The sequence below is a fragment of the Mobula hypostoma genome, chromosome 5 (assembly GCF_963921235.1).
Source record: "Mobula hypostoma chromosome 5, sMobHyp1.1, whole genome shotgun sequence".
In the NCBI taxonomy this organism is placed as follows: domain Eukaryota; kingdom Metazoa; phylum Chordata; class Chondrichthyes; order Myliobatiformes; family Myliobatidae; genus Mobula; species Mobula hypostoma.
Genome location: NC_086101.1, coordinates 79,712,497 through 79,726,667, shown reverse-complemented (window position 1 = coordinate 79,726,667; position 14,171 = coordinate 79,712,497). Strand labels below are relative to the sequence as shown.

Genomic DNA, 14,171 nt, shown 5'->3' with positions numbered 1-14,171 from the left:
GTTGGAGGGGGAGGGGGAGATCCAAAATGATAGGAGAAGACAGGCAGGTGAGGGATAGAGCCAAGAGCTGGACAGGTGATAGGCAAAAGGGGATACGAGAGGATCATGGGACAGGAGGTCCGGGAAGAAAGACGGGGGGAGGGGGCGGGGACCCAGAGGATGGGCAAGAGGTATATTCAGAGGGACAGAGGGAGAAAAAGGAGAGTGAGAGAAAGAATGTGTGCATAAAAATGAGTAACAGATGGGGTACGAGGGGGAGGTGGGGCCTTAGCGGAAGTTAGAGAAGTCGATGTTCATGCCATCAGGTTGGAGGCTACCCAGACGGAATATAAGGTGTTGTTCCTCCAACCTGAGTGTGGCTTCATCTCCACAGTAGAGGAGGCCGAGGAGGACATGTCAGAATGGGAATGGGATGTGGAATTAAAATGTGTGGCCACTGGGAGATCCTGCTTTCTCTGGCAGACAAAGCGTAGATGTTCAGCAAAGCGGTCTCCCAGTCTGCGTCGGGTCTCGTCAATATATAAAAGGCCACATCGGGAGCACCGGACGCAGTATATCACCCCAGTCGACTCAGAGGTGAAGTGTTGCCTCACCTGGAAGGACTGTCTGGGGCCCTGAATGGTGGTAAGGGAGGAAGTGTAAGGGCATGTGTAGCACTTGTTCAGCTTACACAGATAAGTGCCAGGAGGGAGATCAGTGGGGAGGGATGGGGGGGACGAATGGACAAGGGAGTTGTGTAGGGAGCGATCCGTGCGGAATGCAGAGAGAGGCGGGGAGGGAAAGATGTGCTTAGTTGTGGGATCCCGTTGGAGGTGGCGGAAGTTACGGAGAATAATATGTTGGACCCAGAGGCTGGTGGGGTGGTAGGTGAGGACCAGGGGAACCCTATTCCTAGTGGGGTGGCGAGAGGATGGAGTGAGAGCAGATGTACCTGAAATGGGGGAGATGCGTTTAAGAGCAGAGTTGATAGTGGAGGAAGGGAAGCCCCTTTCTTTAAAAAAGGGAGACACCTCCCTCGTCCTAGAATGAAAAGCCTCATCCTGAGAGCAGATGCGGTGGAGGAATTGTGAGAAGGGGATGGCGTTTTTGCAAGAGACAGGGTGAGAAGAGGAATAGTCCAGATAGCTGTGAGAGTCAGTAGGCTTATAGTAGACATCAGTGGATAAGCTGTCTCCAGAGACAGAGACAGAAAGATCTAGAAAGGGGAGGGAGGTGTCGGAAATGGACAGGTAAACTTGAAGGCAGGGTGAAAGTTGGAGGCAAAGTTAATAAAGTCAACGAGTTCTGCATGTGTGCAGGAAGCAGCGCCAATGCAGTCGTCGATGTAGCGAAGGAAAAGTGGGGGACAGATACCAGAATAGGCACGGAACATAGATTGTTCCACAAAGCCAACAAAAAGGCAGGCATAGCTCGGACCCATACTGGTGCCCATAGCTACACCTTTAGTTTGGAGGAAGTGGGAGGAGCCAAAGGAGAAATTATTAAGAGTAAGGACTAATTCCGCTAGACGAAGCAGACTGGTGGTAGAGGGGAACTGATTAGGTCTGGAATCCAAAAAGAAGCGTAGAGCTTTGAGACCTTCCTGATGGGGGAATGGAAGTATATAAGGACTGGACATCCATGGTGAAAATAAAGCAGTGGGGGCCAGGGAACTTAAAATCATCGAAAAGTTTAAGAGCGTGAGAAGTGTCACAAACATAGGTAGGAAGGGATTGAACAAGGGGGGATAAAACCGTGTCGAGGTATGCAGAAACGAGTTCGGTGGGGCAGGAGCAAGCTGAGACAATAGGTCTGCCAGGACAGGCAGGTTTGTGGATCTTGGGTAGGAGGTAGAAACGGGAAGTGCGGGGTGTGGGAACTATAAGGTTGGTAGCAGTGGATGGGCGATCCCCTGAGCAGATGAAGTTGGTGATGGTGTGGGAGACAATGGCCTGGTGCTCCTTAGTGGGGTCACGATCAAGGGGTAAATAAGAGGAGGTATCCGCGAGTTGTCGCTGTGCCTTGGCAAGGTAGAGGTCAGTACACCAGACGACAACAGCACCCCCCTTATCAGCGGGTTTAATAATAAGGTTAGGATTAGTGCGGAGGGAGTGGAGAGCAGAGTGTCCCGAAGGAGTGAGGTTGGAATGGGGACAAGGCGCAGTGAAGTCGAGACGGTTGCTGTCCCGTCGGCAGTTAGCGATAAAGAGATCCAGAGCAGGCAGAAGACCAGAGCGGGATGTCCATGAAGAAGAGGAGGGTTGAAGACGGGAGAAGGGGTCGTCGGTGGGGGTGGAAGAGTCCTTGCCGAAGAAGTAGGCTCGGAGACGGAGACGGCGGAAGAAAAGTTCTGCATCGTGGCGAACACGGAACTCGCTGAGGTGTGGGCGAAGGGGGACAAAGGTGAGGCCCTTACTGAGAACAGAGCGTTCTGCCTCCGACAGTTGAAGGTCGGAGGGGATGGTAAAGACCCGGCACGGTTGAGAGCTGGGATCAGAGGGGGGAGGGGGGAGGCTGGGGGTGTCAATGGAGAGGGGAGGGTTGGGGTTTGACTGCATTGGCGCTGCTTCCTGCACACATGCAGAACTCGTTGACTTTATTAACTTTGCCTCCAACTTTCACCCTGCCCTCAAGTTTACCTGGTCCATTTCCGACACCTCCCTCCCCCTTCTAGATCTTTCTGTCTCTGTCTCTGGAGACAGCTTATCCACTGATGTCTACTATAAGCCTACTGACTCTCACAGCTATCTGGACTATTCCTCTTCTCACCCTGTCTCTCGCAAAAACGCCATCCCCTTCTCGCAATTCCTCCATCTCCGCCGCATCTGCTCTCAGGATGAGGCTTTTCATTCTAGGACGAGGGAGATGTCTTCCTTTTTTAAAGAAAGGGGCTTCCCTTCCTCCACTATCAACTCTGCTCTTAAACGCATCTCCCCCATTTCAGGTACATCTGCTCTCACTCCATCCTCCCGCCACCCCACTAGGAATAGGGTTCCCCTGGTCCTCAACTACCACCCCACCAGCCTCCGGGTCCAACATATTATTCTCCGTAACTTCCGCCACCTCCAACGGGATCCCACCACTAAGCACATCTTTCCCTCCCCGCCTCTCTCTGCATTCCGCACGGATCGCTCCCTACGCAACTCCCTTGTCCATTCGTCCCCCCCATCCCTCCCCACTGATCTCCCTCCTGGCACTTATCCATGTAAGCTGAACAAGTGCTACACATGCCCTTACACTTCCTCCCTTACCACCATTCAGGGCCCCAAACAGTCCTTGCAGGTGAGGCAACACTTCACCTGTGAGTCGGCTGGGGTGATATACTGCGTCTGGTGCTCCCGATGTGGCCTTTTATATATTGACGAGACCCGACGCAGACTGGGAGACCGCTTTGCTGAACATCTACGCTCTGTCTGCCAGAGAAAGCAGGATCTCCCAGTGGCCACACATTTTAATTCCACATCCCATTCCCATTCTGACATGTCCTCCTCGGCCTCCTCTACTGTAAAGATGAAGCCACACTCAGGTTGGAGGAACAACACCTTATATTCCGTCTGGGTAGCCTCCAACCTGATGGCATGAACATCGACTTCTCTAACTTCCGCTAAGGCCCCACCTCCCCCTCGTACCCCATCTGTTACTCGTTTTTATGCACACATTCTTTCTCTCACTCTCCTTTTTCTCCCTCTGTTCCTCTGAATATATCTCTTGCCCATCCTCTGGGTCACCCCCCCCCCGTCTTTCTTCCCGGACCTCCTGTCCCATGATCCTCTCGTATCCCCTTTTGCCTATCACCTGTCCAGCTCTTGGCTCTATCCCTCCCCCTCCTGTCTTCTCCTATCATTTTGGATCTCCCCCTCCCCCTCCAACTTTCAAGTCCCTTATTCACTCTTCCTTCAGTTAGTCCTGACGAAGGGTCTCGGCCTGAAACGTCGACTGTACCTCTTCCTACGGATGCTGCTTGGCCTGCTGCGTTCACCAGCAACTTTGATGTGTGTTGCTTGAATTTCCAGCATCTGCAGAATTCCTGTTATTTGTAGCTGAATGATGTACAGACGTTTGTAGATTGGACCTGAAATGTTATTCTCAGTGATTCAGTTCAAACTGCAAAGTACACCCACAACTGCAAGTTCTGCATTGGCATTTCTTCGGAGTTTTAGGGTGAAGATAAAATCAGCTCTCTTAAACATCATATAGTTAAACCCATTGATTGCCTGAGTTATTGTGCCTTGGGAAGCACTCGCCTTTGGCTGTGTACACCCTGTCCTTCCGCAAGTAAGTGTGATGCAAATATCCTGTTCAAGAAGTAACTGTAAATAATCCAACTGCAAGCAGGGATAAAAGTTGTAATTCTTTCACACTTTACAAATTTTCCAAAAATATTGGACAGAGAAATACTCTTAAGAAAGATGACCCAAAAACATCTATAGCACAGTCATTTAAGAAGAATTAAATTTAATATTAATTAGTTGGTGAGGAAAAATCCAGGCAAATATCTATCTCCAGCCCTGAGGCACACAGAACTAGAGCACCAAAGGTTCACCACCCTCTGGCTGAAGAGATCCTCCTTATCCTGGTTCTAAAGGGAGGCCCTTCTATTCTAAGGCTGTGTCTGTGGTCCTCAACTTGCCCACTACAGGAAACATCCTCTCCACATCCACTCTGTCTAGGCCTTTCAGTATTTGATAGGTTTCAATAAAATTCGCTATAATTCTTCAAAGTTACAGTGAGTACAGGCCCAGAGCCATCAAACACTCCTCATTCACTTACCATTTCATTCTTGGGATCATTCTCGTGAACCTCCTCTGGACCCTCTCCAATGCTAACACATCCTTTCTTGGATAAGGGGTCCAAAATTGCTCACGGTACTCCCAAGTGCAGTCTGACCAATGTCTTGTAAAGCCTCAGCATTATATCTTTAACCTCATTATTACATTTTCTAGTCCTTTTGAAATGAATGCTAACATTGCACTTGCTTTCTTTACAACCAACTCAATCTGCAAGTTAACCTTTTGGGAATCATGCATAAGGACTTCCAAGTCCCTTTGCACCTTTGATTTTTGAATTTTCTCCCTGTTTAGTAAATAGTCTTTGCCTTTATTCCTTCTACCAAAGTGTATGACATACACTTCCCTACACTATATTCTATCTGTCACTTCTTTGCCCATTCGCTTAACCTGTCTAAATCCTGCTGCAGACTACCTCACTACTCCCTGCCCCTCCACCTGCCTTTGTATCATCCACAAACGGCCGCAAAGCCATCAGATCTATGATCCAAATCATTGACATGTAATATCAACATTTGTTGACTATGTTTTAATAATGCAGTCGTAGAGCAGAGAAACATAACTCCCTTCAGCTCATCATTTTCCTGGTAATAATCAATACCTATCCATGTTCCAACTCTCAGTGATTTAAGTACTCATCCAGGTACTTAAATATTATAAGAGTGTTGAACTCCATTCCCCTCTAAAGTAGTGCATTCCAGATTATAGCCACCCCTGAATCAAAAAATAATCATCTTTGGGTCACCTCTAAACTTCCTACCCTTTGCTTTGAATCTGTACCCTCTTTTAGATGTCTTTGCTTTGGAGAAAAGCTTCTTAAAATACACCATACCTATATCCTTCAATCAGGTCCCCACTCTGAGTTTGTTTTCCATGGTGCAGAGAAAACGATCTTATCTAGTCCTTCTTTATAACTGAAGTATTCCACCTCAGGAAGCACCCCGGTGAATTTCTTCTGCACTCTGAAATTCTCTCTCATCAGCAAAGTAACAAAATGTCATCAACTCTACTACGAAGTGGCACTTCCCTGGTAGCCCTTGCCTTGTCAGAGTTTTACCAGGACCAAGAAGTTGAATTCCAGAGGATGTTAAGTTAACAGGATGTCATAGTCATTGTCATAGTCATACTTTATTGATCCCTAGGGAAATTGGTTAAATTGTTAAGACTGATTATGACATCAGGAAGCCTTGGTCAAACTAAATGAGTGAGTCGTGTTCTCATGATTAACACAAAGGAAGATGGTTGTGGATGTTAGTGTCCATTGACCAGGCCTCAAGACATTGCAGCAGGTAGTATCTCAGGCCCAGTGATCTCCAGCTGTTTCATTGAATTGAATGATCTTTATTGTCATTATGCATAGGTACGATGAAACTCTGTTTGGCTTCCTCTCAGGCAATTAAATAAAGCAGTGGATAAAAACAAGACAGTAATAGAAAAACAGTATTAAATAGATAAGTAGCAGAAAATAAGTTGCAGCAGCACCAGAATATCACAGTAATGCACTAAGTGCCAATTCCACGTCAAGGTCAAAAGTAGGGACATTAGCTGATGATTGTACAATATAGAATTTCATTTTCAGCCCCTTAAGAGTAAAACAATGCGGATCTGCATTTAATGGAACCTCATGACCCTTTCTGATCTATTGTGGCATTTAAAAAAAACATAATTCGGCACTATTGTATAAGATAATGACCATCTCTAATGAGAGGCTAATGAGAAAGCCATCATCGTGTTCTCTGCCATCTTCATGTTAGAGCAGGGGTTCCCAACCTTTTTTATGCCATAGACCAATACTATTAAGTAGAGGGTCCCCGGTCCCCGGTCCCCAGGCTGGGAGGTCCTTCCTAATGTTTGAAACTTTAGGAATGACATCTTCCAACTAGGGTCATTCCAACATCCATGGTATGTTGGTTCTGTAGTACAGCTATATGAGCAGTTGAATTCCATCTCGTTTGGCATCAGTAAAAGTGACTAAGTGGATTGTAATAAAAACAAAGTTAGGTCTTTAATCTTCTTACAGTTATCCTAATTTGGCCTGTTCTACATGTTCACACCAGGATGGTTGACATTCAACTGGCGTTTGAAGGGATCTTTTAATTAGCAATTTAAAATCAAGATTGCTGGAAGATGGCAATAAATTTTGTCGCACCAACAATATTCAGGTTGTGAGAGTGGTTGATATAAAAATGTTGGTTGCAATCAATTGACAAATTCTTTAAGAGAAATTTGTTACTAAGTCAGGCTAGTTGAAATTGGTTGCTGAAATACCAACTTTGCATTCCAACTAATTGTGTGAAGACACATCAGAAATATACATTAGTTTCTTAAAGATAAAGGATTAGCACCAGTCAGTTAATAAAGTGTTACAGGATCTCTCAACATGAAGGTTTTGACCTGGGCTTCCTTTTTGTATGCTCTTTAAATTTTGTGAACACTTAGATCATTTTGTTTTTGCTCATGTCATTTCCACTGAGATGGTTTTCACTCACAACTGTGACTATTAATCTGGCAACCACTTGTTTGTGCCAGTAATTCAGTTGCACATTTTACTTTTGGAGTCACCAAAAAAAAGTGTAGTTATCACTTGTGAATCATATTTCATGAAATTTAAACAGTATGAAATCAGCATTACTAAATTTCCAATACAGTCACAATTTAGTGCTGCAATTTTATTTCTGTTTGGGTAAAGTTTAATTTGTTTAACTATTTCAACCTTAAAATCTGCTAGTAAAGCTAACTTCCAGAAATGATTAGGTACTTCTGTTAATTCTGGCACTTCAGAGAGTGTTTCTGTCCACTATAGTACGTAATACTGGGGCAGCTTTTAACAATATTATAGCATGATTAGAAGTTTAAAATATTTAAAATGGGTCTGCATATTTGCTTGTGCCAGGTACTGAATCTAAATAGGCATTGATAGTAAACATATCAATATCACGTGGCCATCCAGAACATTCATCATTTGCTCAAACTACTTTTATCTGTTTCAGCTTCATGCTTTCTCCAAATGGTAATTTCTTTTGCTTTTCTTTTCTCAAGCATGCCTTTCATATAGAGATAGAGGTAAGGTAACTTGGAACCATTGCAGCATTCACTTTTTATATCTCACTAATTTTTTTAAAAGGTAGTTCTGCATGAAACCATTCTCTGCATGAAATGCTAATATGGATTTTAATAAAGAAAAAATAGTATTTAATAAACTTGTTTATAATGTTGCAATGTTTCTTTCAGCAGCTGAATTACATACACTTTAACCTCTACTACAGTTTTGAAAACATTTTTGATTGTTTAATTAGTAGATATTAATTTAACAGTTGCAGTAATTAATGCCGTACTAGACAGAAATTAGAGCATGCAATAAAATGCTGTGCATTGCCCATATTTTTTTTAAAAGTTTCTGCCATGCGAAAATTACTTTAGTCATATTTTGCTGAGTTTTTTTCCAACTTTTCTGCATTGACCATAACATGTTGAACATGTTAGAGAATACAATAATTTGTTATGTTTGATTTTAATTGATTAGATCTTTGAGATTTGTTGTAAAGCTTTCCATTAACTTGAATTATTGGATTGTTCTGCAATAAAGTTTGAATTGTATAATAATTCCTTCTGTTCTGGTTGGCTCACTTTTAATGAGATAGCCAAAGTCCTGAAAACTGCTTAACAGGTTTTGTGTGGATATTTTCCAGTACATTCATTCAGGTTTTTACTGTAAAATACTATCTCATATCTTTAGCTTCATTCCTCAAAATAAATACAGCATGGAAAATTTCTAGTCTGTTTTATCATTTCTTAGGACCAATTTAATGTACTGTGGTGAACCCTTGATTTCTGAAAATAATAAAATTGCATAATATTTTAAGTATTTGCAATTTAAAATGTCACTTTTAGTTCAGTTCTTGAATGTAACCTTCACTAGAGAAAACACAATGTAAGTTAGATGAACTGTAGTAAATATTAATTGCTAGCATGACCTTGTTGAACTGAAAATATTTATATTGGATTTCTGTTTAAAAAAATCAGTGAGGTATTCATAATTATTAAATGTTATTTTTTCACATTCAAATAATATGAAGCAGAAATCTGAAATTTATTAGATGAATTTTCATGTTTGTTTTTCTCAGCTTTAATGCTTTCAGGTGAAATCTGCTGCTCAAACTATATTGAAATCTTACTTTGTAGGACCCGGGGCCAATACCACCCTCTCCATTGCTTGGTCTAAAGCCTTTGCAGTTACTAGAGGTCAAGGCTAGAGGGCGCTTTGGTTGTGTCTGGAAGGCTCAGCTGCTTAATGAGTATGTGGCAGTTAAAATATTCCCAGCTCAGGTACAGTGCTTTTATTATTCACTTCCCGCATATTAGGGAGATGGGCAATCACTTTTCAGCAATATTTACCTTTTGCTTGTTTGATTAATTTCTCAGCAATATTTTGTAATGCTATGGTGTTTCTGTTTATTGTAGGATAGACAGTCCTGGCAAAATGAATATGAAATATACTCTGTACCGGGAATGAACCATGAAAATATTTTGCACTTCATTGGGGCAGAGAAAAGAGGTTCAAATATTGATGTGGAGTTGTGGTTAATAACATCATTTCATGAAAAGGTAAAGTTTTGTGTTTAAGGAAACTTCTTTTGTCTGATTCTTCAGAATTTGAATTTTTTTGGGCTGAATCGCCACTAAAATATCCTTACCCCTTCCAGCACTAGTACTGAATTTGTTCTGGACAAAACAGTGATTTTAAAATAGATGAGCATCTTTATTCGGCTTATTCTTGTTTGCTCGAGTAAGCTGGTGATTTGATGCATTAAAAGTGGTGACGGATTATTCTGATCATATTAGCTCTTTTAAAGATTGCTTTCAACAAAGTGAATAAAGATCTACAGCAAAATCAATTTGAAGCTTCAGATTAAAATAGATGAGTTTATTTAAATCAGCAACATTTTTTACTGTTTGATTTAATTATGTTGTTATTTCCATGACTAAATGAATCTTGGCACTGACTTGTTATTTTTCTTAATCATGAGTTTCATTTCATTATTCTGATAAGTGAGCTGTAATCAAGCCTAAACTTCAAAAACCTCAAATATGATTAAGAGAAATGTACAGTTAATGAGAATGAAGTACATGTAGGATATTGTGCCTTGGGATTTGGTGCTATTTGAAATTTGATTTTGTCTGCTTAGCCACCACAAAAATAATTTTAACCTTACCAGCACCATTGCTGTATTTACTCCAGACAATATAAAATAGATCAGGGTGCTTGCCAAGTTGGTCAGAACAAAGTTGGTAACAGATAAAACTTCCCATATACATAGCTTAAAAGCTCGTCAATTTTACAATTAACTGATGGAAAACGCTAAACAAAAAATAGTAACATAGAACATAGAATAGTACAGCACAGTACAGGCCTTTCAGCCCACAATGTTGTGCCGACCCTCAAACCCTGCCTCCCATATAACCCCCCACCTTAAATTCCTCCATATACCTTTCACTAGTGTATCTGCCTCCACCACTGACTCAGGCAGTGCATTCCAAGCACCAACCACTCTCTGAGTAAAAATCCTTCCTCTAATATCCCCCTTGAACTTCTCACCCCTTACCTTAAAGCCATGTCTTCTTGTATTGAGCAGTGGTGCCCTGGGGAAGAGGCGCTGGTTATCCACGCTATCTATTCCTCTTAATATCTTGTATATCTCTATCATGTCTCCTCTCATCCTCCTTCTCTCCAAAGAGTAAAGCCCTAGCTCCCTTAATCTCTGATCATAATGCATACTCTCTAAACCAGGCAGCATCCTGGTAAATCTCCTCTGTACCCTTTCCAATGTTTCCACATCCTTCCTATAGTGAGGCGACCAGAAATGGACACAGTACTCCCAAGTGTGGCCTAACCAGAGTTTTATAGAACTGCATCATTACCTCACGACTCTTAAACTCTATCCCTTGACTTATGAAAGCTAACACCCCATAAGCTTTCTTAACTACCCTATCTACCTGTGAGGCAACTTTCAGGGATCTGTGGACATGTACCCCGAAATCCCTCTGCTCCTCCACACTACCAAGTATCCTGCCATTTACTTTGTACTCTGCCTTGGAGTTTGTCCTTCCAAAGTGTACCACCTCACACTTGTCCGGGTTGAATTCCATCTGCCACTTCTCAGCCCACTTCTGCATCCTATCATTTCCTATCAAATCCTATAGATTTGGCTTCTGGATCATATTTTAATAGGCAGGTGGCCATGTTTAAAATATAGCTCAGGAAGAATAAGTTTCTTTTCAGATGTTCCTAGTTGTTCCTAGGTTGAAATTGTACAAGTATAGTAAACACATCAAAAGTTTGCAAAATTTGAAGTACAAGCTGTCTCTGTTACAAAGGCAAGTTTCTGTTCAGTCTGTTAGAAGCCCAGGTGAAAAGTTGTTAAAATTCAACACTTTTTAAAATGAGGGCATTAATGGATTTGGCAAGATTTAACATTTACTAAGAAATTAACTTTTCCAGTAAAGCTAGTGTAGTTCCTCATATATTCTTTGTTCAGTTCTTTGTATTACTCACACTGGCATTGTTACCACATTTACATATATCAAGGAATATATTTGAAAGCAAAGAGATAATATAAACTGATTTTATTTCATTGATCTATGGAAGATTTTAAGTGTGTGCAAATGAATTTGAACGCCAAATTTAACCTAAAGCTGACTTTGCAGAATGTGTACAGTGGCACGTGTTGTCTTTTGCATCCAAATCTGAAGCTCTCCTTGATGTTCAACTTGTGTGATTTATTATTTATTTTGAATTTCCTTCCTCTACCTTTTTATCAATAGTGGTCTAATATTATGGAAACACTGTAACCCCAACACTTGTGGGCTTGCGTCTTATGTTTTAAATGTTTAATGGTGTGTCTGCTGGAAGTAAGATATTTTCTATTGGAAGGAGAGTTGCTCTGGAGCTAAACTAGAATAGTTGTTTCATGAATGATTGGGATCTTTTATCATACATGCATAGAAAGTAGTCTGTATGGCTTGGGTATACTTTTCGATCACTGATGGAGAGTGAGGTGATTAATTTTTTTACACAAAATTTGGAAATTTATATTTGATTATAAGGCAGAATTGGATAAACTTAGTAGTTAGCTTTTGGCCTGTGAACTTAGGAATGATTCTGTTAGGGGAAACCTAAATGGGGAGGTGCTGAGAACTTTTTTAAGTTGGATTCACAAAAATGTCACTGGGTTTAGAGAATTTGAGTTATGAGAAGAGGCTAGATGAGCTGGGACTTCTCTTTCCTGGAGCATACGAGGCTGAGGAGTGACAATGGAAGTATATAAAATCATAAAAGGTACAGTTAAGGTGAATGGCCTCAGTCTGTTTCACAGACTAGGGGAAGAGAATTAAAAAGGGATCCGAGGGGCAGGTTTTTAAAAGGGTATAGTTAAAACATTTAAAAGACATTTATACAGATAAATGGATAAAGTTTAATTGGAATATGGGCCAACTTAAGACAAGAGGGGCGAACTCAGGTAGACAAATTGGTCAGCACAGACTAATTGTTTCAATGCTGTGTGATTCTTTATCTCTATTAATGGCACACACATTTCACTCGTTCTGAGTGACTGACTGAAATGTTAACTTCTGGTTCTCTCTCCACAGATATAGCCAGAGTACTTCCAGAATATTTAGTTTTGTTTCAGATTTCCAATACTTGAGTTAAGGAAACAAAATAACACATTTCCTGCTAGTTTCATAGTTCTATTTATAGTTCTTAAATTCCTTTTATGTGGATCCTTCCAAAATTGTTTTTCCTCATCTTCCTTTCAGGGTTCTCTGACAGACTATCTGAAGGCCAATGTAGTTTCCTGGAATGAACTGTGTCATATTGCTGAGAGCATGGCAAGAGGACTAGCTTATCTTCACGAAGATAAACCTGGTTTAAAAGATGGACATAAGCCAGCCATTGCTCATAGGTATGATCCATGGAAGTTTATATAACTTCTTTTAAGGTTCATTAAATAAGCAGTTGAATTTAGACTCTGGTCCAGAATGGAACATTCTGACAATTCAAGATGCATTTAGATAGCCACATAGAGAGGAAGGGTTTGGCAGATTATGGACTGAACACAGGCAACTGGGACGAGCAGGAAGGATGCTGTGATTGGCATGAACCATTTCGGCCAGCGGGCCTGTTCCTGTGCTGAGTGATATATGAAATTTTGTTCTTGTTGAGCTGCCATTATTCTTTACCTGTTTTTTTACCTAGCTGCATGCTTACCTCTGAGTTACAAGCTTATACTTCCAAATGTTGCAGATTTTGACCATAGATCTAGATTTTCTATTTTATAATCGCGTTATCATTAACTGACACAGTACAAAAAAGACCCCTTAGAACTGATTCTAAAAGGTTTAGGACCTAGATGGACATTATGGCATTACGCAAAATTAATTCTGGCTAACATTTATTTTCCAAAAAGAAACAAATTTCAGCTGGTCATTGATTTTGCAGTGTATGAAATGGCTGCTTCAGTTACCAGTGCAAGTTACTAATTTTTTTTTAAATTATGCATTGTAAATGAACTGACTTAGATCTATAATCTGTATCTATATTGAGGAGTGTGTATTTCTTGTCTGAACAGGGACTTCAAGAGTAAAAATGTGCTGCTGAAAAACAATCTCACTGCCTGTATAGGAGATTTTGGTTTAGCTTTGAGATTTGAAGCTGGGAAGTCAGCAGGTGATACACATGGCCAGGTATGAGTTGCTAAAGCATGATTTAGTCAAGATTTTCTCTTGATATATTTTTTAAAAAACTATTTTGTGTGTGTTACTTGTACCTTAGATATTTTTAAAGGAATTACAAATACGATGAATTTGGTACAAAATACCACGCACATGCATACCAGCCTGCATCACAGCCTGGTATGGAAATACAATGCCCTTCAATGGAAAATCCTACAAAAAGTAGTTGATATGGCCCAGTCCATCACGAGCAAAGGCCTCCCCATGGTTGAACACACCTACATGGAGTGTTGTCATAGGAAAGCAGAATCCATCATCAGGGGTCCCCACAATCCAGGTCATGCTCTCTTCTCACTATTGCCATCAGGAAGGTGCAGGAGCCTCAAGACTCACACCACCAGGTTCAGGAACAATTACTACCCCACAACCATCAGGCTCTTGAAGTAGAGGGGATAACCTCAGTCAATTTCACTTGCCCTATCACTGAAATGTTCCCACAACCTATGGACTCACATTCAAGGACTTATTTATTTAATGCTTATTGATTTATTAGTATTACTTTGTTCTTTTTTTCTATTTGCACAGTTTGTTGTCTTTTGTACACTGCTTGTACTCTCAGTTGGTGTGGTCTTTCATTGATACTGTTATGGTTATTGGATTTATGGAGTATACCCA

The 14,171-nt window shown here is 41.2% G+C and overlaps 1 protein-coding gene across 2 annotated transcripts in view; it reads left to right on the top strand.

Annotated features, from left to right (window-relative positions):
• LOC134346848 (activin receptor type-2A-like) overlaps window positions 1–14,171 on the top strand; it is a 150,377-nt gene that overhangs the window by 113,605 nt on the left and 22,601 nt on the right. The window contains exons 5-9 of one of the 2 annotated variants that reach the window (XM_063048598.1): window positions 7,806–7,829; window positions 8,949–9,092; window positions 9,228–9,371; window positions 12,582–12,727; window positions 13,394–13,508. In XM_063048598.1, coding sequence (XP_062904668.1) covers window positions 7,806–7,829; window positions 8,949–9,092; window positions 9,228–9,371; window positions 12,582–12,727; window positions 13,394–13,508 — 573 coding nt within the window. The remainder of the gene's footprint in view (window positions 1–7,805; window positions 7,830–8,948; window positions 9,093–9,227; window positions 9,372–12,581; window positions 12,728–13,393; window positions 13,509–14,171) is intronic. The other variant, XM_063048599.1, reaches the window with a different exon arrangement.